The following is a 22,765-nucleotide window of genomic DNA, read 5'->3' on the forward strand; positions in this document are numbered from 1 at the left end:
AAGCTCTCATTGGTCTTTTGCTGGCCGAAATTCTGATCATGTGTCATGTGTACGCAGCATAAGGGGCTATTGAGACACAACTTTTGAGACACAGTCCTTTATATATTCTCCTTGATCTTAAAGATATTTCAATGGAATGTTCACCTGTGACACCACCATATTATATATGTACAATTTGTTTCCTAACAAACACCCCTGAGGAAAGGAAATAAACGGAAACGCGTTGGGTGAAGGACAATACTGTGCGTCATGCTTGGATTATGGTCTTTCTAAACACAGATTTGTATACATTCCATGTCTCTTTTTATATGAAATAAATAAATAAATGTGCTAGTATGCACCATATACCAGCACATTATGAGAGACTTACCTTAAAACAAAGCCCTCCAGTGGTGTGCTGTCACCGCAGACAGGGCTTTCACCTTCACTTGGTCTTCCTTCTGGCTTTGTGGGCTCCAGCCATTTGAATGGCTGATCTACAATGATGTCACTTCCATGCATGTGCATGGGAGTCACGGCCGGGGCACAACGCTCTGAAAGGATAGCATGCCATCCTTTCAGAGCGCAGTGCTCATGCACTGGTGACATCACACACTGCAGAAGTAGTGACTATCTTCTAAATGGTGCATGCTTAGGAGATATTCCTTGTACCTACAGGTAAGCTTTATTATAAGCTTACCTGTAGGTACAAGTGAGCAAGTGGTGTGTACTACCATTTTAACATATGGTAACCTATTTCCTCAATGCAGGTACAGCTTAATCCTCCACACTAGAAGCTGACATCAGGGGTGTTCCTCTCCACAGTGAGTGATGGCCAGGTAGAGACCTCACTTCATCAATTGTCATTTGATGCAGAGCCCTGTGTAGAAGCTTGTTGATGCAGGCAGGGGGCATGAAGTAGACAAGGGGACATGTGGGACTACTTATGCTGGGCCATTGGTCTCACAGGCAGTGCAGAAGTCCCATTTACTAGGGCACATGATGCATTGGAAATTTTGCAGGTGAGGAAGTAGAACCAAGACACAGAAAAGATGTAAGACAGCATAATATTTGGTTATTAACCCCCCTGACGGTATTCCCGAGTCTGACTCGGGGTGGATTTTTTATACCAAGAGCGGTATCCCCGAGTCAGACTCGGGACTGCATCGCTGGATCCAGGAGGATGTTTACTTACCTTCTCCCTCGGATCCAGCGTTGTCTCCCCGCTGTACGAGCGAGCCGTGTCTCGCTCGATGCATTACATCGCCGATCTCCGTGCCCTGCAAGCGTTGCGACGCACGGGCACGGAGATCGGCGCCAAATTCAAAAAGTGAAACAAACAGTAAACATACAGTATAATGTAATCTTACAGATTACATTGCTGTATGTAAATATTTCACATCCCCGTTGTCCCTAGTGGTCTGCCCACTGTCCTGCATGCAGTTTTATATAATAAAAACTGTTCTTTATGCCTGGAAACTGGAGATTGCCCATAGCAACCAAAACTGTCACTGTACATCAAAAATGATTTTAGACCAGCTAGAAAACAGCGATAATAAATTAGAATCACTCGCAGAATTGAGGGATAATGATTTGTGGGGAGATCCGTCATCAAATACTGAAAAGTAATGACAGTGACAATTCTGCAACTGAGCAAATTTCAGTGTTTTTGATTTGATTACATTATTGAATAATTTTTATTATTGTTATATTATTATTTGGTACAATTATTTATAATTATTTATTATATTATAATTTATGATTTAATTTTTCAAACTTTATCATACCCAGGATGTCTGCTAGACTCTGGTTTGGACAGATTTAAGAGAGTTATTCCTAAGAATTGCAGGACTACAATATAAAACGCCAAATTTTCATGCAAAATAATGGTACCGCTTTTAGCACCTAAAATCCGAAATAATCGTACCGCCAGGGAGGTTAATGTGGTCTCACTGTATTGCAAGTCTTTTCCTGGAGGGTTCATTTGAGCTTTAATGCAATACATAATGTAAAGGACATCTAGGTGACACAATGGTAAGTGTCAAACCACCGTAGGGTAAAAAAAAAATAATAATGTCAATTTCAGGGTTGCACAAAAAGCCCTTTTTACGAGCACAAATTGGGTTACATCTTCCAGCTTTTCTGTTGAAAATGAAAGTACATTAGGCCCTATAAATGACGCAAACAATTACTAAGTGTCCCAATTATTGATGATTACTTAAAAATCCTCTCTATGAAATCAGTATTGGAAAAAAACTGTTAGTACTCCCTTTGAAGCATTATTTAGGCAATATTGCACTGAAGAAAATAGTATATTTCCTGATAGTGAGAAAAAGGGAATCAACAAATGAAAACAGACAGACCATTATAACCCTCAAAATCTGCAGAGAAATTGGAAATAAAGGTGGGGCATCAGTGAGTACAGCTTCCAAAACCATCTTAAAGCAAAGCTTCACCCATTCACACGGATCACAATGCCCATTCGCAGTACATTACTAAAGGGATATTCTCAATTTTTTATTATTATTTCTAAATACCTTTTTTTAATGTCATTTGTACTTCTGGTCCTGGCCACATAAGTGATTAAGATTAGACAATTAGACGATTCCTTTGGACTCCTGGGATAATCTCACTGTATTTGACCACCAATTTTATAGCAACCTGTAGCTCCTCCTTAAGATCTTTGGAAACAGGAGAAAACTCGGACAGAAATAGATGAGGCAGACCTAAAGCCATAACAGAATCAAATCTTATTTAGGGGAAATGTAAATTTGTTACACAGTATATGTTAGAAAACATTTTGACACGTGTGATATGATTTATGTTGCTGGCATTGTGTTCTATGCACATTACACAATAGTGTGATGTCTACTGGGTTAAATATTTTTAGGGGAGGGGTAGGTTGGAAGGCATGTGTATATAAGCAGTGTGCAACTGTATGTGTGTCACCTGTAAAAGCCTTTTCTGAAAAAAACCTGGATTGGAACATAGATGTGATGCTTTTAATCGTAACTTGAATGTGAGTATATTAAAACTTTTCGTTTCTATAACCTTGGGTCTGCACTATTTGTTGATTTTTTTATCTTCATTGCATTTAGTTCCAGCTAGATGACTTTCATTCTATCTCCACACAGGGCATGAATGCACAGATATAGGATTCCATGGTGTAAGTCTGCAGCGAGAGATTGGTGGATCCAATTTATTTTCCAGCAGTTTGCAGCGGAGAAGAGAACACGTTATTCTTTAGTAGAAAGAGATAACATCTTTACCTGCATAAAAGGATTATCATCTGACAGCAATCTGTAAGTAATCTACATTGCTACAGTCTTTTTCTTCTGTTTCTCTCAGGCGCTACAACTAGATATTTTTAATACAGAAAGAGATTATTATTGTGTTTATGATACTATAGAATTAACATTTCCATGCTTGTGGAAAATAGTTGATACTTCTTATAAACTGTTGGATCCGAGGTATGGGGGGGGGGGCATAGTTTGCGCTCTACAGTATATTTGTTTTATTTAATTTGAACTTGGCTGTACACTACACACCTGCTTCTGGTAAAACAGGGGTTGAGTGAAAAATCTGGGGCAGCTTTGCATGGTAGCCAATCAGCTTCTAACTTCAGCTTAACCACTTACGGACCACCCGCTGTCGTTATACATTGGTACTTTAAAGAGGGGAATCGTTGTTATGGCAGCAGCTAGCTACCATAACCCCCATATCCTCTTCTCAGTGGGCGGTCCGCTTTCAGATAAAAGTGGTCTCTGCAGCAGATTCGCTGCAAGATCACTTTTATCGGTGGTGGGAGAGAGGCCCTCCGGCCACGCTCCGGTGCCCTCGGCCACTTACCGGAGCCTTTGGAAGCGCCTTCCTTCTCCCTGTTAGATATGGAGAAGAGTGAGGGGAACATGGCTCCCATCTGTCTCCATACCCTTGCAGGGCATAAGCGATGTCAAAACGTCACTTTTGCCCATAGCTCTTAAAGAGACATTTATTTATTTATTTTTTTAAACTAAGTTTTTTAATTTTTTTATTGCATTTTTGTGTAAATATGGGATCTGAGGTCTTTTTGACCCCAAATCTCATATTTAAGAGGTTCTGTCATGCATTTTTCTATTATAAGGGATGTTTACATTCCTTGTAATAGGAATAAAAGTGGCACATTTTTTTTAAAAGAACAGTGTAAAAACAAAAAATTAAAGGTAAAATAAATAAGAATTTTTTTTTTTTAAACGTGACCTGTCCCGCCAAACTCATGTGCAGAAGTGAACGCATACATGAGCAGCTCCCACATAAGAAAACGGTGTTCAAACCACACATGTGAGGTATCACCGCGATCTTTAGAGCAAGAGCAATAATTATAGCCCTATATCTTCTCTGTAACTCAAAACATGCCACCTGTAGAATTTTTTAAACATCGCCTATGGAGATTTTAAAGGGTAAGAGTTTGTCGCCATTCCACGAACGGGCGAAATTTTGAAGCGTGACATGTTGGATATAAATTTACTTGGCGTAACATTATCTTTCACAATATAAAAAAAAATAATTCAGCTAACTTTTCTGTTGTCTTATTTTTTAATTAAAAAAAGTGTATTTTTTCCAAATAAAGTGTTCTTGTAAGACCACAGCACAAATACGGTGTGACAGAAAGTATTTGTGCATTTGTCTAGGGTGTTAGAAACAAAATATATAATGTTTGGGGTTCTAAGTAATTTTCTAGCAAAAAAAAACTGTAAACAACAAATCTCAGAAAGGGGCTCAGTCCTTTTTTTTAAGTCAGCAGCTACAAATACTGCAGCTGCTGACTTTTAATAATCGGACACTTACCTATCCCAGGATCCAGCGATGCGGGCATACAAAGCACTGCTCATCTCCCCCTCCTCTCTGCGGCGCTGGCATTGTAACTGTAGGTGCCCAGCTGTGGCCTCACAGCTGGGCACCCACTGCACATGTGCGACCCGCACACCGTGACTGGCCAGGCAATCATCTGGGACCTGTGACGTGTCCCAGATGATTGCAGAGAGGGAGGGGGGAGAGGTGATCTCTCTTGCATTGCCGCTGTGTGCCAGGAGGAAGTAGGAGCTGGGACCCTCTGAGGGTATCCCCTCCCCCAGAAAAAAATGACATGCCAAATGTGGCATGTCAGGGGGTCACCTCCCTTAAAACGGAAGTTCTATTTTTGGGTGGGACTCCGCTTTAAGTGGTTAAGCTTTGACAAAAATAAAAAAAATGAAGCTGATTGGTTTCTATGCAGAGCTGCACCAGATTTTGCAATCTCCAGTTTTCAGAAAGCAGCCCCACAGTGTTGCTCCATACATATTAGTAAGTGTCATCTAATGCCCTGTACACACTACCGGACTTTCCGGCAGAAGAGGTCGGACGGAATCATTCTGTCGGACATTCCGATTGTGTGTGGGCTTTCTTTGGACCTTTTCTCTCTAAAATTCTGACGGACATAGAAATAGAACATGTTTCACATCTTTCCGCCGGAACCAGGTCCTATCGAGAAAAACGCTGGTCTGTATGCTGTTCCGACAAACCAAAAATGACTCAAGGGCAGCTATTGGCTACTGGCTATTGAACTTCCTTTTTCTAGTCCCATCGTACTTCATCACGTTCTAAACGATCAGACTTTGGTGTGATCATGTGTAGGCAAGTCCATTTTGGCAGAACTCCGTCGGAACTCCGTCGAAAAGTCCTTCGGCATTCAGTCCGACGAGAAGTCTGCTCGTGTGTACGCGGCATTAGAGTCAGACAGGAGTGCCACAAAATGGTTTCAAAACCAAGAGTTTTTTTATTTAACTATAACCCTCTAGCATGGAGCATGACGAGGTCAAAAAGAGTGGTGCGCCAGGAACTAATTAAAGTTTTTTTATGCTTTAAATTCCACCCATACTTACATCACCACCCACAAAAACACCAAAAGCCTCCAGTACAGAAAATTTGAACTTGGCACATATTTCAAAGATAAATCAGATGGAATATATCTCTAAAGAGCTTGCCAACCTCTATTTCTGTATGTTCCCAATATTTCTTGTTTTTTTTTGTTTTTTGTTTTTTGAGTCATAATTTATCCGTACCTACATAAACTCTGGTATTGCACAGTTTTCATTTAGTTTATTAACGGTTTATTAACACTTTACTAGATATTTGCAAGACTCTACTTATATTATATATTTGGTCACAATAGGAAAATTTTCTTTATGCATTGTTTGTTTTTAACATGATTGGCTGGCTTGACAATAAAGTTTAGTAAGGTGGAGATTTTTGTATAAACAACTTTGATCTATGGGTGTTGCAAAACAAGGTTTCAAAAGCTCATTGGCAAACTTTGTAATTACTAAAAGCCTGGCCCATTTTTTCATTTGAATGAAGTTCATCTTCTCATTGAACGAGGTTGAACGTTTTTGTTTTAACTCTTTTTAACACAGATCATTGAAAGAAAATACAATTTAGGAAATATATTTTTGATTAACTGTAAGTATCTTCACCATAAAGACATCCATGCTTTTTTTTTTTAAGTAACCCTTTTAATACTATTCATAAAGGTGTATCTCAATTCTATTTCTCATTATATTTTTATATTCTTTTACTTTTTTTAAAATTGTGCCTATATTTAGAAATTACATCTCTGCTTTTTCCTTTTGTCTTAATACTATTTGTATTGAATAAATAAATGTAGATGTTTGTATTTCCTTGATTTTCCTGAAAGAAAGTCAAGATATCATATTTTCTTTTTTGTTTACCAACATTTTTTATTGTATCTTAAAAACAAAACAAATAAAATACATGCAGAGATTACATATTTCGAGCATCAGTCTTGTACCAACATTGCTTAGATGTGAAAGAACATACAAAATCATGGCCATTGTCCCTTTTGGGATTTAGTGAACTGATCAGGTATCATTTGAACAAGTTGGCCATGGTAACAATTACATGGAAACCTGTAGTAAATAGGCAGAAAACAGTTGGAAAACTCCAGACAACCAAAAAAAAAAAAAAAGAAAGAAACAGAAAGGAAAAATGCAAGGGGACCATGATTATCTGCTTAATATTGCAGGTATGTTATTATTTATGTGTTTATGTACCCACAAATCCATAGGCAGACCAAGACTCCCATTTTCTATTATATAAAGGCATAGTATCCATAATAGTATGAATGACCTCCATAGGTCTCAGAACCTGATCCTATGGGACCTTAGGGATATGCCAGTGTAGTGCAATTGCCAAGTGAACTGCACTGAATAAGCTATGAGACAATTTTTGTTTTGGCGGTGTGTAAAACCACCTAGTATGGAGCTTAACAACTGTTCCCTTAAGACTGTGCATCTGTGCATATTGGAAAGCATATGCAACCAGTCTTCAGGGGAAATTTCTTGGCCCAATTCTTCCTTCCAGCTGAGCATCGTTGAAGATTGGCAAGGGAGACCCCTCTCATTAAGGTATTTATAAATAATAGAGATTGTACCCTTATCCCTGGAGGAGGATACGCACATACATTCAAAGGTGGAATTCATGCCTGTCACCTCCAGGGAGAAGTGAGTGGAGAAAAGATGTCTCACCTGCAAATATTTATAGAATTCAATTTGAGGGAGAACATAGCTCAGCTGAAGGGAGGAGAAAGAGGAGAATGGGGGTTCTCATGTCAGACTCTAAGGTGACAATGTCTTTCTCAGCCCACTTGGAGAAGTTTTGAGGGGAATGAAAAGAGGGAACCTAGGGTCTCCTAAGAAGGAAGCCAGCCTATGATTGGGAAGCTATCATATTTTTATGGTTACAGCTTATGCTTTGCCTGCACCTTTTGACTCATTACCACTTATTTAAATCATAATGTAAAGGCTTATTTTATGCCTTTAGTAAAAATAATAATTTTCTGACTTTGCAATGATACTGTAAATCATAAGCAGACATATACTTTATGAGAACATTCTGTAAGAAACAATAATTCTATATAATAATATTATAAATCCCATTACAGTATTCCCCGTTCCTAAAAAAAAAAAAGAGGCAAATACACTGGGTCTAATTTACAAAAGGAGCACTTTTTTATTTAACCAAGTGAGCATATGCTCACTATAAACACTGTGACCTAGTCATGTACAGACAAATTACAACAAATAGAAATTCCTTTTTCACATGACTGGATTATTGAGGTGAAGCTTTATTTCAGGCTTACTGAGCTAAGTGAAAGATGTATTCATTTAGTATATCAGTTCCACTGTGTTTGTACTAAAGAATGTTCATAAAGGCAAAGTACGGCTAAAAAAGATCCCTCAACATATGGAATTATTAAAGGAAATCTGTACTGAGAGAAATATGTGGACTGCCAATGTTGACCTGTTTTAAGTGCTAGCTGCCCGGCTCTTCCTGGCTTTAATATTTTCAGAGTCATTAACTTGAAATGAGCATGTCATAAGTGAATCAGAATCTCTTGCTTGTTCAAAGTTAGGGATGTAGAAGATATAGAAGGCATTGGATCAGTGTGACAACCAGGCAATTAGCATTTACCAAAGGATGAGGCAGCAGTGGAGTTATATTACAGCTGCATATATTTTTTGATTAAAGTTAGATAAAACAACACATGATTGGCAACAGTCTTAGCCCTTGTACACACGGTCGGAGATTCCGACAACCAAATCCGTCGGATTTTGTCCGTCGGATTTTGTCTGACGGGTCTTGTCCGAAACTGGTGCATACACACGGTTGGACAAAGTTGTCGGAAAATCCGATCTTTCAGAACGTGATGACGGAATTTTGTTACGATGGGACTACGTTCAGGCTAGTAGCCAATAGCTTTCATGTAGGAATTTGATCTGAGCATGCGTGGTACTTTGTTCGATCGGAATTCTCTACACATGATCGGAGTATGTCCGATCGGAGCAGTTTGTCGGAAAATATTTCCAGCAAGTTGGAAAATTTGGTCCGACGGATATTCCGACGGAAACAGTCCGATGCATACCACACACAGTCGGAATATCCGACAAAAAGCTCAGATCGGACACATTCCTACGGAATCTCCGACCGTGTGTACAAGGGCTAACTGTATGGATTGATGTAACCATGTAATGTGTTATATAAGGTGTATTCTTTATCATATACTCAGCCTGCCCCAGAAACCCGTATCCAACATAAATAAATAAACAATATTGATTAGTAAAAAAAACAGAAACATATCATAAAAACTGTATTTTTTAAAATGAGCATGTTTCACTAATAGTTTAATTTATGTATTTTCAACAAAGATGAAAAGAACTATAGTTTGGCCTTAAAAAATGCACTCTAAAAAACAGGGTGCACCTTTATTAAAGCATTTGAACTGAATACACAATAAGTGGTGTAAAGGCATAGGAAGAAAAATATATGCTGCTAGAATGAGGGAACAAAGTGAACTTGCATGCTCAAAGCACAGTATTGCTTACATTTATTCAGAAAAATTATTTACATAATCAAGTAACCTAAAGCATGTACCCTGTACTGTATGTATGGTTTATAAAGCAGAAGCTTCATAAGCTTTACAATTAACTAAAAAGTCAAGTGCCCCTAAATATTCTAGCAACCCTAGTTTAGAACTGTACATCAAAGCAGGTCCAGCGAGGTTGACCCTTACAGCACAATAGTTCAATGGATTTTCCTTTTAACTTGTATTTGAAAAAAATCTGCCCATATATCCACCCTAAAGTAAGAAGACTTGTTACACGCAGAAACAGGCTTTATGCGTAGTGATTTGGGGAACAAATGTATCTCCACAGTAAACAAATATTATTCTGAAGTTCTAAATATTTACTACAGTTTTGTTTGTCCCTATCTTACTTCTAGAACAAAAAAGAAGTCCCACTTAGAGGGTACTCTTTTTTGTTCTATCTATACCAGGGATGGGACCACCACACTATTACACCTGATATGGTGGAAGCCTTTTCTTTGTCTATATTACTAATGCCATTTCCTTTATTCTATGCTGTAGCTAACATAATGGTTAAGAAAGTAGCAGTAATTGGATCGGGAGTTAGCGGTTTGACTGCTATCAAAGCATGCTTGGAAGAAGGATTGGAACCCACTTGTTTTGAAAAAAGTTGTGATATTGGAGGTCTCTGGAGGTTTACAGTGAGTTCACTCCCATTTTTTTTGTACATATTTTTGCATGTTTTATATAGATGGTATGCTAATCATCTGTATACTGTATTCCAGGATGAAGTGGAGGATAAGAGGGCCAGCATCTATAGCTCTTTGGTTACAAATGTTTCCAAAGAAACCATGTGTTTCAGTGACTTTCCAATGCCCGCAGATTTTCCTAATTTTCTACCTAATCGGAAATACTTTGAATACATCAAGTTATATGCTGAAAATTTTAATTTGACAAAATACATTCAATTTAAGGTAAGTGATACATACTTGATAGATAGATAGATAGATAGATAGATAGATAGATAGATAGATAGAGATAGAATAGTTCAGGATTGCTGCACTTTAAACATTTATTCAAATCAGTGACAAGACCAAAACAAAAGAACATAGAACAAGTTCCATAACTGCTACAGATTCAGGCTAAACATACTAACGCTAAACTCTTAATTAATCTTAATTACGTTCGTGTGTATGCTCCATCGGACATTTGTTGTCGGACTTTCTGCCAACAAATGTTGGCTAGCATGTTCTTAAATTTTCTGCCAACAAATGTTTGTTATCAGACTTTCCGATTGTGTGTACACAAGTCCGTCAAACAAAAATCCAAACTACAAACATGTATGTTCGGAATCAAGGACGAGCCGGAAGCGATCGGTTTTGTAAAACTAGTGTTCTTAATGGAGATATCACATTTGTGACGTGGCAAATTATGAAATCTCTCAATGCAGCGCATTCTCTTCTTCTTTATAATAGGATAATAATGCTGCTTTGCTGGTGATATTCACAGAGTTCTGACAAAGGTATTTCTTTTTTTTTTCTAGTGATCTCCAGAATAATATTTTTATTTTGTGTTTTTTTTTCTAGTGATCCCCAGAATAATATATATTTTTTTCTAGTGATCTCCAGAATAATTTTTATTTTAGTTTTTTGTGTCAAGTTACCACAACACCATTATTAACTTGTATTTTTTTATCCTCAAAGATACAACTATGTTGGTGTCCCTTGTTAATTTGACATTGCATTTTTGAAATGTACCTGCCTACTCACAAACTGTCTTTTTTGAAGTAAAACACATAGCCAAGTATTTTTCAAAACCAAATTTTTTAATTTAATAGGGAGCACAAGGTCATATCAAAATAAAGAGGAAGGCATCGATGGAGAAACAGTTGGAATTGTTGACGCCTTTGTACCCCAGGGCAGACATCAATTATTTGACTGTCAAAATTGGTAACCTGAAGAGTACATTTAATAGGGAGCACAATACGGTCCAGGACTCCAAGAGATCGGGAGCAGCAGCAGATGACATATATGTCCCGAGGCTGTGGTCTTACAACAGTCTGTGTTTTTTTTCCAGACCACATTAGGTTAGGCCATCACTCTCAACACGTCCTTCCAGACTTCCTTCCATGCTGCTGTGTGGAGGTGGGGGAGGAGCATGGTCCAACTCACAGAGGTATGTTTGATGGGTGAGTTTGCCTTGCATATAGTGCTCTGGGCCTCCTTCATCTGTTTTAACTTATTTGCTGTGACGCCTTCAAATGCCTCCTGGCCATCAGGGACCATGTTAATTGCCGCAGTAGCATGTCGTAAGAAAGCAGCCATGGCCTCCTCCAGGTTTCTTGCTTTCCTGGTCCTTTTGGTTGGAGGGCGGAGGGGAGGAACCTGTGATTCGGTCAGGCTGCTTGCCATGGCCTTCTCCTGGCTGAGACTTTCCTGTGTATGAAAATGGTACATAATTTTAGGTTTTTGGTCATCAATCACACACAATTTTGAGCTCATGACTGTTGCAAATTGAATGTTAACAAATGGAAAAGACTATCACCCTAACCCCAGGATTTTTCATTCTTGTCCCAATCATTTTTGGCTACTACTGTCTATTCATATGTAAACCACTTTGTTAAATCAGAAATTTGTGATCAATAACATCTAGTTAACATCATTAAATTTTTGACAAGATGTTATGTTCAACAATGCTATACTTGGGTCAAGCTGGGCTCCTCCACATCTTCTTCCTGGGTGGAAGGCCCAGGGTGGACCTCAAGAGCCTCAGCTGATGTTGAAGGAAGTGTTGAGAGCAATGGCCTTGGTTCCGTCTGGTCAGACAAAAAACGCAGGCTGTGTAGTACCACAGCCTGGAGACATATACGTCATCTGCTGATGCTCCGGATCTCAGGAAATCCTGGACTTTCTTGCGCTCCCTATTATATGTGCTCCTCATGCTACCAATTTTGGCCTTCAAATAGGTGATGTCTGCAGTGAGATACACAGGCTTCACTAATTCCAACAGTTTCTCCAGCTCTGTCCGCTTTATCTTATCTGAATTGTCCCTGCATTGTACTTGCCAGAGACATGGCAGCTCTCTGTATTTTTCAATACAGTCTTGCAGAAAATCTGGGGCTGTAAATTTATCAACCATTTTATCTGCAATAAACAACACAAGACAAACCCTAATGTCAGGCTAAACTCTTCCAATCTTGTGCCAATATAGTCCTCAATCTACAAGCAGTATAGGCCACTAACCACTGATGCCCCAAGTTACAATTGTACCTTCATTTGAATGATCAGCAATAACGATCCTCTGTCCTCCACTCACAGATCGTACGTATGTCCATTACATCGCCTGCGTGTTATGCTTTATATACACTGAGCATGCATGAAACTCCGCCCTGTCCTTTCTAGTGTATTCCCCACCTCTTCTCTTTTGGGGCAGTGGGAGAGCACATAGCAAAGACACAGCAGGTCTGTGCAGAGAGCAGCAATGAGGAAAGCCCGGAGCAAGGCAGTTCCAGATCCAGGAGGAGATATAAGCCCTCAAATATGTCCTTTGAAGAAATGGTGGAGATGGTGGACATCTTAAAGAGGACAGACTATGATGGGAATCATGGACTGTACAGAAACCCTAATGTGAGAAAGACCAAGATCATAGCTAAAGTTGTCAGAAGTCTACACAGGACTTTTGGGGTACGATGATCCAAGGATCAATTGAGGAAACGCTGGACAGACCTGAAATTGAGGGAGCAAGATCAGTATAGAAAGATCAGGAAAGTGCTGCAAAAAAGTATTTGTCATGTGTTTCTATTATTGTTATTACTTTCGTGCTGGTCCATGTGCTTTTCTTTATTGTTGTACAGTTTAAAATGCCAAGTTTGAGGTTGGTGGACACAGGAATCGTTTGTGATAAACATTGTTTGTTCAACCACTAATATGTCTTTATTGGCAGATGCAGGTTAACTACATTTGTTCAGGCCTATTTTGATTAAAATACGTTTATTACATTGTTGTCTAGATGTGTTTGAAACTATAATGAAATGACAACTTTATTCAGTGTCAGGAGAGGACACTCAGCAGCTATTTACACATCTAGACGCATGAGCACTAGTATGGGACACTATAACAACCTTGTTATGGTGTCTCACGCAGGTGCTCCAGTGGACACTAGGGGTCTTGCCATGTGTGAAATTTGCACAAAACAGGTAAGTATTCCAGCTTTTGTAAGTATTAAATTCATGTCTTCAGCTTGGAACTCTGCCAAAACAAACAATTGGATGACACTTCCAAGCAATGTTTCATATTATTATTTCTAGCCTAACATATCTGTCTGCTAAGTATACCTTTTTTGTATTCACATAGGGGAGACAAGAATAGGGACATCTGAGGACACCAGTAACCCCACACCGAATGAAGAAAGAGAACTCACCACACACCATGAAGATGTGGATGCAGATGTTCAGGAAGTACTGGGTGAAGTGGTAGAAATGGTGTCGACAGCAGGTCAGTGTCTGAGATCATAGCTTCAGATAATAGATGGATATAGATGGATAATAGATGGATGCCTACATATTTATAATACATGGTGTGTTTTTTTATTTTTAGGTGATTTGGATGTTGTCGAAGAAGAAACACACAAGTACTGATCAGTGAGATCATGGTGTGCAATCGTGATTTGCAAAAGATTAAACAAAACATCCATGATGTTCAAAAAAGACTGAGCAACATCATCTATATTTAAACCAAAACAACATTTTAAAGTTTTTGTTATGTTGTACATGTTTTTAAATTTTTAAATTAATTGCAAATCCAAATTTTGAAGATGCACACAGTGTGTCAACATGTGCTATCTCCCATCGTGGGATATCAATGTACGTGTTTTGTGGGTGTAACCCCTTCTTCCAAAATAAAGTAGGCGAGAGGAAGGGGTTACAGCCCTGAAACATGTCCATTGATCCCCCGTGATGGAAGCTAGCACATGTTGACACACTGGGGCTTATTTAAAAAAGGCAAAACCACTTTGCACTACATGTGCAATGCAAGTGCACTTGTAGGGCAAAGTGGATTGTCCTTTCTGAAAAAAGCCCCAGTGTGTCAACATGTGCTAGCTCCCATCATGGGGGATCAATGGACATGTTTCGGGGGTGCAACCCCTTCCTCTCACCTACTTTAGTTCGGAGGAATGGGTTGCACCCACAAAACGCATACATTGATATCCCATGATAGGAGTTAGCACATTGACAAAAAATTTAGCTTTTAGAAGGGTGAGATCACCCCATCTGATGAAGGCAAGATCAACACGGTTTGGACATACTAATGTCTCGTATGACCTTCACTTTAGCAAAGTCTAACTTTGTATGTTCATGAGTTGAGGATGTGTATGTAATGTTTTTAAACATGCCTGTTTAGCCCCAAAAAGGCACATTTATATCAAACATACATGCTATAAACCAAGATGTTGGTTTATTCCAAAACCATTTATAACGCACATGTGAATGTGCTTGGAGTAAAATGTTTTATACTCAACAATGTGTGGCTTCTTATTTCGATGCTCAATACCAGTTAATTTGTTAAGTTAGTGTAGTTATATTGACAATGGGGGTTATTTACTAAAGGCAACTCCACTTTGCACTGCAGTGCACTTGTAGTGCAAAGTGGATTTGCCTTTAGTAAATAACCCCCACTGTGCTGTAAAATTTGCCCAAAAGCAGGCTATTTTAGGGACTACAAGCAATTAATTCATGGAGTTGAAAAGGATGATTATTTTTATCATTAATGCATTACATACATTAACAACAATAACATTGTGTGTGTGTAGCAGACCCATAGCACAACATAATAGTTAGCTGAAGAAGAGATTGTCACCTCATGTATCAAATAAGTTACGTTTGCACTGATGAAGAAAATGACCAAAATGAAAAGGCCATTTGAGAACCTAGGAGACAGATAAACACAAACAGTAATTAAAATTAAATATGAGTTTTGTTTTTCGAAAAAAATATTAAACATATGGAATATTATGTTGTAAAACAATTGCTCCCTACTCACAAAGTAATCAATATAGTTTTGCCTGACTTTGCGGGCGCTTTAAGGGGGCAAGCCTGGATGGCCACTTTTGAGAGCCATCATTGATGCAGGTTTTGCAGAAAAGTCGGCCTCAGTCACAACTAAGGCCAGATAGCTGGCTGCATTCTTTCAAAGGTAGTTGTGCAGAATCCAGAAGCTCAACACAACGTGATTAAGTTTGTATTAGGCCAGGTTGATGGACGTAAGGAAAAGTCTGAACCAGCTTGTCACTCTTCTGACACGGGCCAGCTGGTATTTAAAAACTCTCTGCTCTGGGGTCATGTTCCTCATGGGGGATGGCCTCATCAGATGTTCCCCCAGAGCAAAGGCCTCATCTCACAAACACGAAACATTCTGCTCTGGAGGTGGCAACCCAAGGTGCCATTTTGTAGACGCGTGTAACACAATGTCTGTGTGATCACTCCTCCATCAGAGTTACAGCTGTTCTTCCCTATGTCCAGGTAGATGAATTCATAATTGGCCATCACCACCACCAACATCACTATACTACTAAACCCCTTATAATTAAAGTAGTACGACCCAGAGTTGGGTGGTGGGACGATCCCGACGTGCTTCCCACTGATAGCCCCACCACAGTTGGGAAAGTTCCACTTGTGGAGAAACTGGGAAGCCACAGTCTGCCATTTCTGTGGGTTGGAAGTAAACTGTGGAGTCAAACAAGAAAAAAAATTACTACTTTTGCAGATAACATTGCAAACAGATTAGACATAAACATTCTTGGCCAACGTGAGTATAACATTTATTGAAATGAGTATTTAAAGACATAAATATAAGGTCAACTTAATAGATTCCTCATCCCCTCTGGTGGCCAATTGTAAAAATGTTATGGCGGGGGGTGGGCTGGGTAGATGTTTTGGACAGATAACCCTCTCCACTTCATTGAGAGCTGAATGCATAATGTGTGTTACTTTGGCCAGCCCCTCCTTACTTACACTACCTGTCCAGCCCACTGGTCAGGTAAGGAGTGTCATAATCCAAAAATATGAATATACACTGTCCAAATTGAAGCATATTTTTACATTCTGCAATTACCTATCAAAATAATAGGAGAACAAAATTTTAAACAGTACCATTTGAAAGTATTCAGGCAGGCACTTGCACTGCATGCTTTGGTGAATTCATCCATAAATATGAACACAAAAGAGGTAGGTATAGTGTGTATGAGTTTGGCAAAATCAACAGATAGAGTATTTGTATCAGTTGAGCAGATGGGGCAGGGTTCAAAATGAGTTTGGTCCCCCGAAAAACACAAAAAAAACCTCTTGCACTCTGGCTGAATTTAAGGAAAACAATAACATTTGGACACATTTTAGGGGGTGTTTATCGTAAGCACTACAATGGAGCTGACAAAATGCATTGTTACGTTACTAGGCTAGGTGTGTATGGGCCCAGGATAGCATGCTGGGAAGGTTAGTGAAGGAAAATATGCATGATGGACAAAAAAGGAGCATTAAAAGCTTACAGCATGCATGTGGACGAAGAGGACATTCACAGCAGATTACAATCATGGTAATTATGGAATGAAGAAATGAATACAATACATTAGCAAACATTAAATACATAGAATGTGATGTTAAAGGATAAGACATAATATCGTCCTTCTGCAGGACTTGCATTATGGCAGAACAGGTCTTTGGAATAATGATTCCCAGAGCCTGGGGGGAGATCCCAGTCATGAACTTCAGGTCCTGAAGACTTCTCCCCGTCGTCAAGTACTGCAGCTCGGGATAGATGGCTTGCCACATGCAGGTGTCCTGCTTTGTAATATAAGGGGACAGCAAAGCCAATAGACGGTGAAAGATGGGGTCCGTCATCCGGAGATAATTCCTGAAATCATCAGGATTGTTCTTCGGGAGCTCCCGCAGCAAAGGCATATGACAGAATTGGTCACGATTAAGCAACCAATACTTGGTCCAAGAACTCCTGCTCCCCCTGTTCATGGACTGGACTTGGGTCAAAGAAATAACACCAAGCCCAACAGCACGATCTCTCTGATGAGAACGCAACATGGCTAGTTAACAAATGGCTGCTCAGAATGAACTGACAGAACGCACTGAAAATCAGAAAGGACCTGACAAGCACGACCTGAAAATCAGAAATGATCGGACAAGCACGCACTGAAAATCAGAAGCAAACTATAAATAGAATGCACTGAAAGACAGAAACAACCTGACAAGTGCACACTGAAAAACAGATACTGACCAACAAGTACAACCTGAAAAGCAGAAATGATCTGAAAAGCGCGAATTGGCACTCACCAAACTTCTACTATCAAGAGATAAACACGAGATTAGCAGAAGGAGCCCAAAGGGTGGCGCACGACTATTGAACTTCCTTTTTATCAACTCATCGTATGTCTTGTACGTCACTGCGTTCGGAATTGTTGGCCAACATTTTTGTGTATGCAAGCCAAGTTGGAGACAACACCCTTCGAACAAAATTCCACGGATTTGTTGTCAGAAAGTCCAATTGTGTGTTTACACGGCATTAGATTGAGAGCTAACAAGTTCTATTCCATCCCCATCATAAACGGGGGAGGGGGGAGCAGTTTGGCATCTTTGCCCTGGGCACTGGATGACCTTGTCACGGCACAGTTTGTACCACCATGTGGATATGTGAAATGTTTTCCTTTCATTGTGGAATTACATTATATATATAACTCAAATTTAGGAAAATTGTTTTTCTTAATTCCTGTTAAAAATTTTGTAAGTAAGTAATTTTTCTCCTTCACTGGTGTGCACTAATGAGGCTGCACTGATGGGCACTGACAAGGCGGCACTGATGGGCACTGACGAGGCACTGATGAACACTGATATGCGGCACTGATATGCAACACTGATGGGCACTGATAGGTGGCACTGTTGGGCAACCTTTATGGGCACTGACAGGCTGCAATGGTGGCACTGATGTGCACTGATGAGCGGTACTGATGGGCAATGATAGACACTGATGGCAATAATAGGCAGCACTGATGAGGAGGCACTGACAGGCATCACTGATGGGCACTAAAAGGCATCACTGATTGACATCACTGGTGGGCATCACTAGTAGGCATCACTGGAGGACATCGCTGATAGGGCTTCACTGATAATCATTGCACTGATTATCAGGGCAGATGCCCCCTGTCAGGAAAGCCGCTTATCGGCTCTCCTCTACTCACGCGCTGTCAGCATGAATAGAGCAATGTCGATAACCGGCATTTCCTATTTACACTGTGATCATCTCTGATTGGACACAGCTGATCACAGGGTAAAGCCTATGTCATAGGCTCTTTATTGTGATCGGAGATGTATCCGGGGGACACACCGCACAACTGGTCGCTGCGCTGCACGCCCCTAGGGACGCACAAGAGTAGCTTGTTGTGAAGGATGTCATATGATATCCAGTCAGAATGGGAAAGCCACCACCCGGCTGTCATTTTGCTATTGGCCAGGTGGGAAGTGGTTACATTTAAGCACAGACATTTTTCAATTTCACTTATGTAGTGCAGTATCGCTCTTCCAGCTGTGTCAGTTTGTCACATATTGGCATTATGTCTTCACTATGTATCACTAAAGTATACGCTTATATGATGGCACAGTGATTGCGGGCAGCCCCCTCAAAAATGGATTGCTGTACCAATATCAATTGAACCCCAATCAAACATGTAGGCTCCGCTGATTCAGCCATCCAGTGATTCAATCCTTGTCAGGGGCAGCTCTCACAGGGCTCATCTTGCTCGAGTTTTAGAAACTCAGAAGAAATGGAAGGAAGTGCACACCAAAGGCCACTTCAATTTCAGGTATGACAGGAAGGCTTCAGCTCCATGCCCTCCCAAACCATGTCTTCTAATGTGTTTTTCCTGTGCTCTGCGTTTCACCCATGCTCTGCGATTGAGCCCATGGTCGGTGAAATGCCTTAAGCCCCGTACACACGAGCGGACTTTTCAACATCCAAAGTCCGTCAGACCGAGTCCGTCAGACTATCCGATCGTGTGTGGGCTGCAACGGACTTTAGCTTCGCAAAAATTCGCTTGTGTGTGTGCTACTCCGACGGACTAAAACCGACGCTAGGGCAGCTATTGGCTACTGTCTATGAACTTCCTACGTCGAATCCAGTCGTACGTCATCACGTTCGACTCCGTCGGAGTTTGGTGTGATGGTGTGTGGTCAAGTCCGTTCGGTCGAAAAGTCCGCCAGAACTCCGTCGGAACTCCGTCGGAACTCCGTCGGAACTCCTTTGGAGGTCTGTCAGACTTAATCCCTCTCGTGTGTACGGGGCATTAGAGGGTGTGGTTCTGGAAGGGATGGAGTTTAAGCCTTCCTATCATACTTGAAACCGAGTGGCTTTTGAAGTGAACTTCCATCTATCCCTTGTAAGCTTCTGAGCAATGTCAATTGCTTTAGGACTTCACATTACAAATAAAATGGAGATGGTAGTATACACACCACCAGAGAAAAAACACATTTATTTACAGCACAATCAGTATTTTTCTTCATGCTTTCTATTACCTCTTCTCCTTTAGAATCCTAAAATGAAAATATAGTTAAAAAAATAAATATAAATTTTTTCTATGGATCTGTTTATTCAGCAATAACTTTGTCATTACTTAGGATAAAGTAGTGTGTGTATATATATATATATATATATATATATATATATATATATATATATATATATATATATATATATATATATATATATATATATATATATATATATATATATATATATATATATATATAATATAATTATTATATTATTATTATTATTATTATTATTAATAATAATAATAATAATAATAATAATAATAATAATAACATATAATGGTATATATATATATTATTATTATTATTATATATATAATTTTTTTATAGGACAAACAAAGCTTCCTTTTAGTAACCACTTCAGCTCCAGTAACCTACTGGTACATCGAGGGAGTTTGAGTGACTATACTGGGAGGATGCCTAGTATTGAGAGCCAATGGTAGGCTTTCTTTTTAAAGCAATCCTAGTGGCTAATTAGCTGCTGGATTGCTTTTACAAGCAGTGGGAGTGGATATCCCTCCTTCCAGCACCTTCTACAGATTTCCCACTGGGAGACCAGAGCAACCAGCCAGCCCTTCCACCAGTTTATCATAAGGTAATCAGAGACCGGAATGGCCCTTGATCGCCTCTATGATACTATGCCGTGACAAGGTCATCCAGTGCCCAAGGCAAAGATGCCAAACTGCGCCCCCCCCCCCCCATTTACGATGGGGAGGGAATAGAACTTGTTAGCTCTCACTCTGGGAATAAAGATTTGATTGTGCTAGTATTGATTCACATAATTTGTGTATAGTCCTATATATTAGGAGTTTTTTACATAGAGTTTAGTACTTGTTCCAGCCTGAGGAAGGGCGTTAGTATGTTTAGATCAAGCCTGTAGCAGTTTTGAAACTTGTTTTGCATTTTTTTGTTTTGTTCTTTTCACTGATTTGAATACATTTTTATAGTGCAGCAATTCTGGACCATTTCTTCTATACAACACAGCTGTGGGAAAGCCTAAATGCAATGTATTAGGAAATTCACCAAAGCTGTTCACCACACCTGTTGGATATATATACTATATGTATATTCAAATGTATTGGGACACCTGCATTTACATGCATGTGTACTTTAATGGCATCCCAGTCTTAGTCTATAGGGTTCAATATTCAGTTGGACCACCCTTTGCAGGTATAACAGCTTCAGCTCTTCTGGGAAGGCTACTATTTACTATATATTTGTAAGAACCAGGACTTTTGAGGTACCACAAGAACTACATTTCTATTTTTATAAAAACAATATGACTTTATTTATACAAAATCTAAAAAGCAGTGACATAAAATAGGGCAACAAAGGAGCAAAATAATAAGAGAGACCCCCAAATTACATATACTTCTATTACCCTCTTTACTGGAGCACATATACATAATCCACGGGGATGAAACCCCCTCAATTACAACACTTATACACTCCTCTAGTGGTTGTGACAGGTATTTTCAGCTCAACGTGTTTCCCAGATTTAAGACAGTCTGCTTCATCAGGAAATAAATGGTCAATTTGCTCTAAAGTAACCAAAATTCACACTTTAACAACATACATATACAGAGCTGTGAAAAAATATTTGCCCCCTTCCTGATTTTTTTTTTGTTGCATATTTGTCACACTTAAATGATTCAGATCATCAACCAAATTTAATATTACATAAATATAACCCGAGTAAATACAAAATGCAGTTTTTAAATGATGATTTCATTTATTAAGGGAAAAAAGCTGTAAAATCCTGCCTGGCCCAATGTGAAAAAGTAATTGCCCCTTAAACCTGATAACTGGTGATGCCAACCTTGGCAGCAACATCTTCATTCAAGCATTTGCGGTAACTGGCAATAAATCTTCACATCACTGTGGAGGAATTTTGGCCCACTCTTCTTTGCAGAATTGTTTGAATTCAGCTACATTGGAGGGTTTGAAAGCATGAATAGCCTGTGTAAGGTCATGCCACAGCATCTCAATTAGATTGAGTCTGGACTTTGACTAGGCCACTCCAAAACCTTAATCGGGAAGGGAGCAAATACTTTTTTTCACAGAACTGTATATTTTTATACATTTTATGGCATGGTGGTGGCTGTATGTCGCTTAAAAAAAGGCAAGAGTTGTAGAGTAACTTGTGAACTATTGCACAAATATATGTGTAGCACTGACCCCCGAAGGAGCTGCTAATTTGAGTTGGGCTTGCACTCTTCTGAGAAACCCCCGTTCTGTGTAACTCTGTCCCCTTGGCACAGCTGTGGTGCAATAATAATACAGTACAATACAAACAGTATAAGGTGCCTGTATTGATCCCACCTGGTGGGGAAAGACAGTAGACCACACACTTGTACTTCTAACCAGAAATATTTTTTACTGAAAGTATAACAAATAAGTGATTACAGGTATTGCACTGTCGTCCCAACGTAGAAAGTCAGTACAGCATGAATCAACAGTCAGATACAATAAACAATATGCAAGTACATTATTATCTAGACCTGGGAGCTCCCCTTAAAGTCTATGTGAGGCCTCACTTAAAATACTTCCTTTATCTTCTTTCTTCGCTAGCTTAAATGGTTCCTCAGGTAATTGTAATCCAAAGGGGTAAGTGGAGAAAGTTAGCTCAGAATACTCCAGGTATAACTCCAAAAACTTGTAATCGCACTTGGGCGCTAAAGTGAACTGGGCCTCAAGCCTACTAAATGTCAGTTGCTCAGTTTCAATTCCGTGGAACAACAGGTTCCAGCAAGGCCTGTGAATAAGTCTAACTGTGTGCAATA

The 22,765-nt window shown here is 39.5% G+C and overlaps 1 protein-coding gene and 1 long non-coding RNA gene across 4 annotated transcripts in view; both read left to right on the plus strand.

Annotated features, from left to right (window-relative positions):
• The window catches only part of LOC143928251 (dimethylaniline monooxygenase [N-oxide-forming] 2-like), a 156,739-nt gene that overhangs the window by 66,617 nt on the left and 67,357 nt on the right, over window positions 1-22,765 (plus strand). Inside the window, exons 1-5 of one of the 3 annotated variants that reach the window (XM_077453013.1) lie at window positions 2,856-2,998; window positions 3,114-3,281; window positions 6,411-6,456; window positions 9,941-10,080; window positions 10,165-10,353. In XM_077453013.1, the coding sequence (XP_077309139.1) occupies window positions 9,949-10,080; window positions 10,165-10,353 (321 nt within the window). In that variant the 5' untranslated portion in view covers window positions 2,856-2,998; window positions 3,114-3,281; window positions 6,411-6,456; window positions 9,941-9,948. Of the gene's footprint in view, window positions 1-2,855; window positions 2,999-3,113; window positions 3,282-6,410; window positions 6,457-9,940; window positions 10,081-10,164; window positions 10,354-22,765 lie in introns of those variants that run through there. The other 2 variants (XM_077453012.1, XM_077453014.1) reach the window with 2 other exon arrangements.
• LOC143928252 (uncharacterized) lies at window positions 10,911-14,898 on the plus strand. The gene is made up of 2 exons (XR_013262386.1): window positions 10,911-13,872; window positions 13,975-14,898. It is a non-coding gene; the product is annotated as an uncharacterized LOC143928252 (long non-coding RNA).

This window comes from Lithobates pipiens, unplaced genomic scaffold (genome assembly GCF_037356315.1).
Source record: "Lithobates pipiens isolate NorthernLeopardFrog02 unplaced genomic scaffold, aLitPip1_a1.2 Scaffold_23, whole genome shotgun sequence".
In the NCBI taxonomy this organism is placed as follows: Eukaryota; Metazoa; Chordata; class Amphibia; order Anura; family Ranidae; genus Lithobates; species Lithobates pipiens.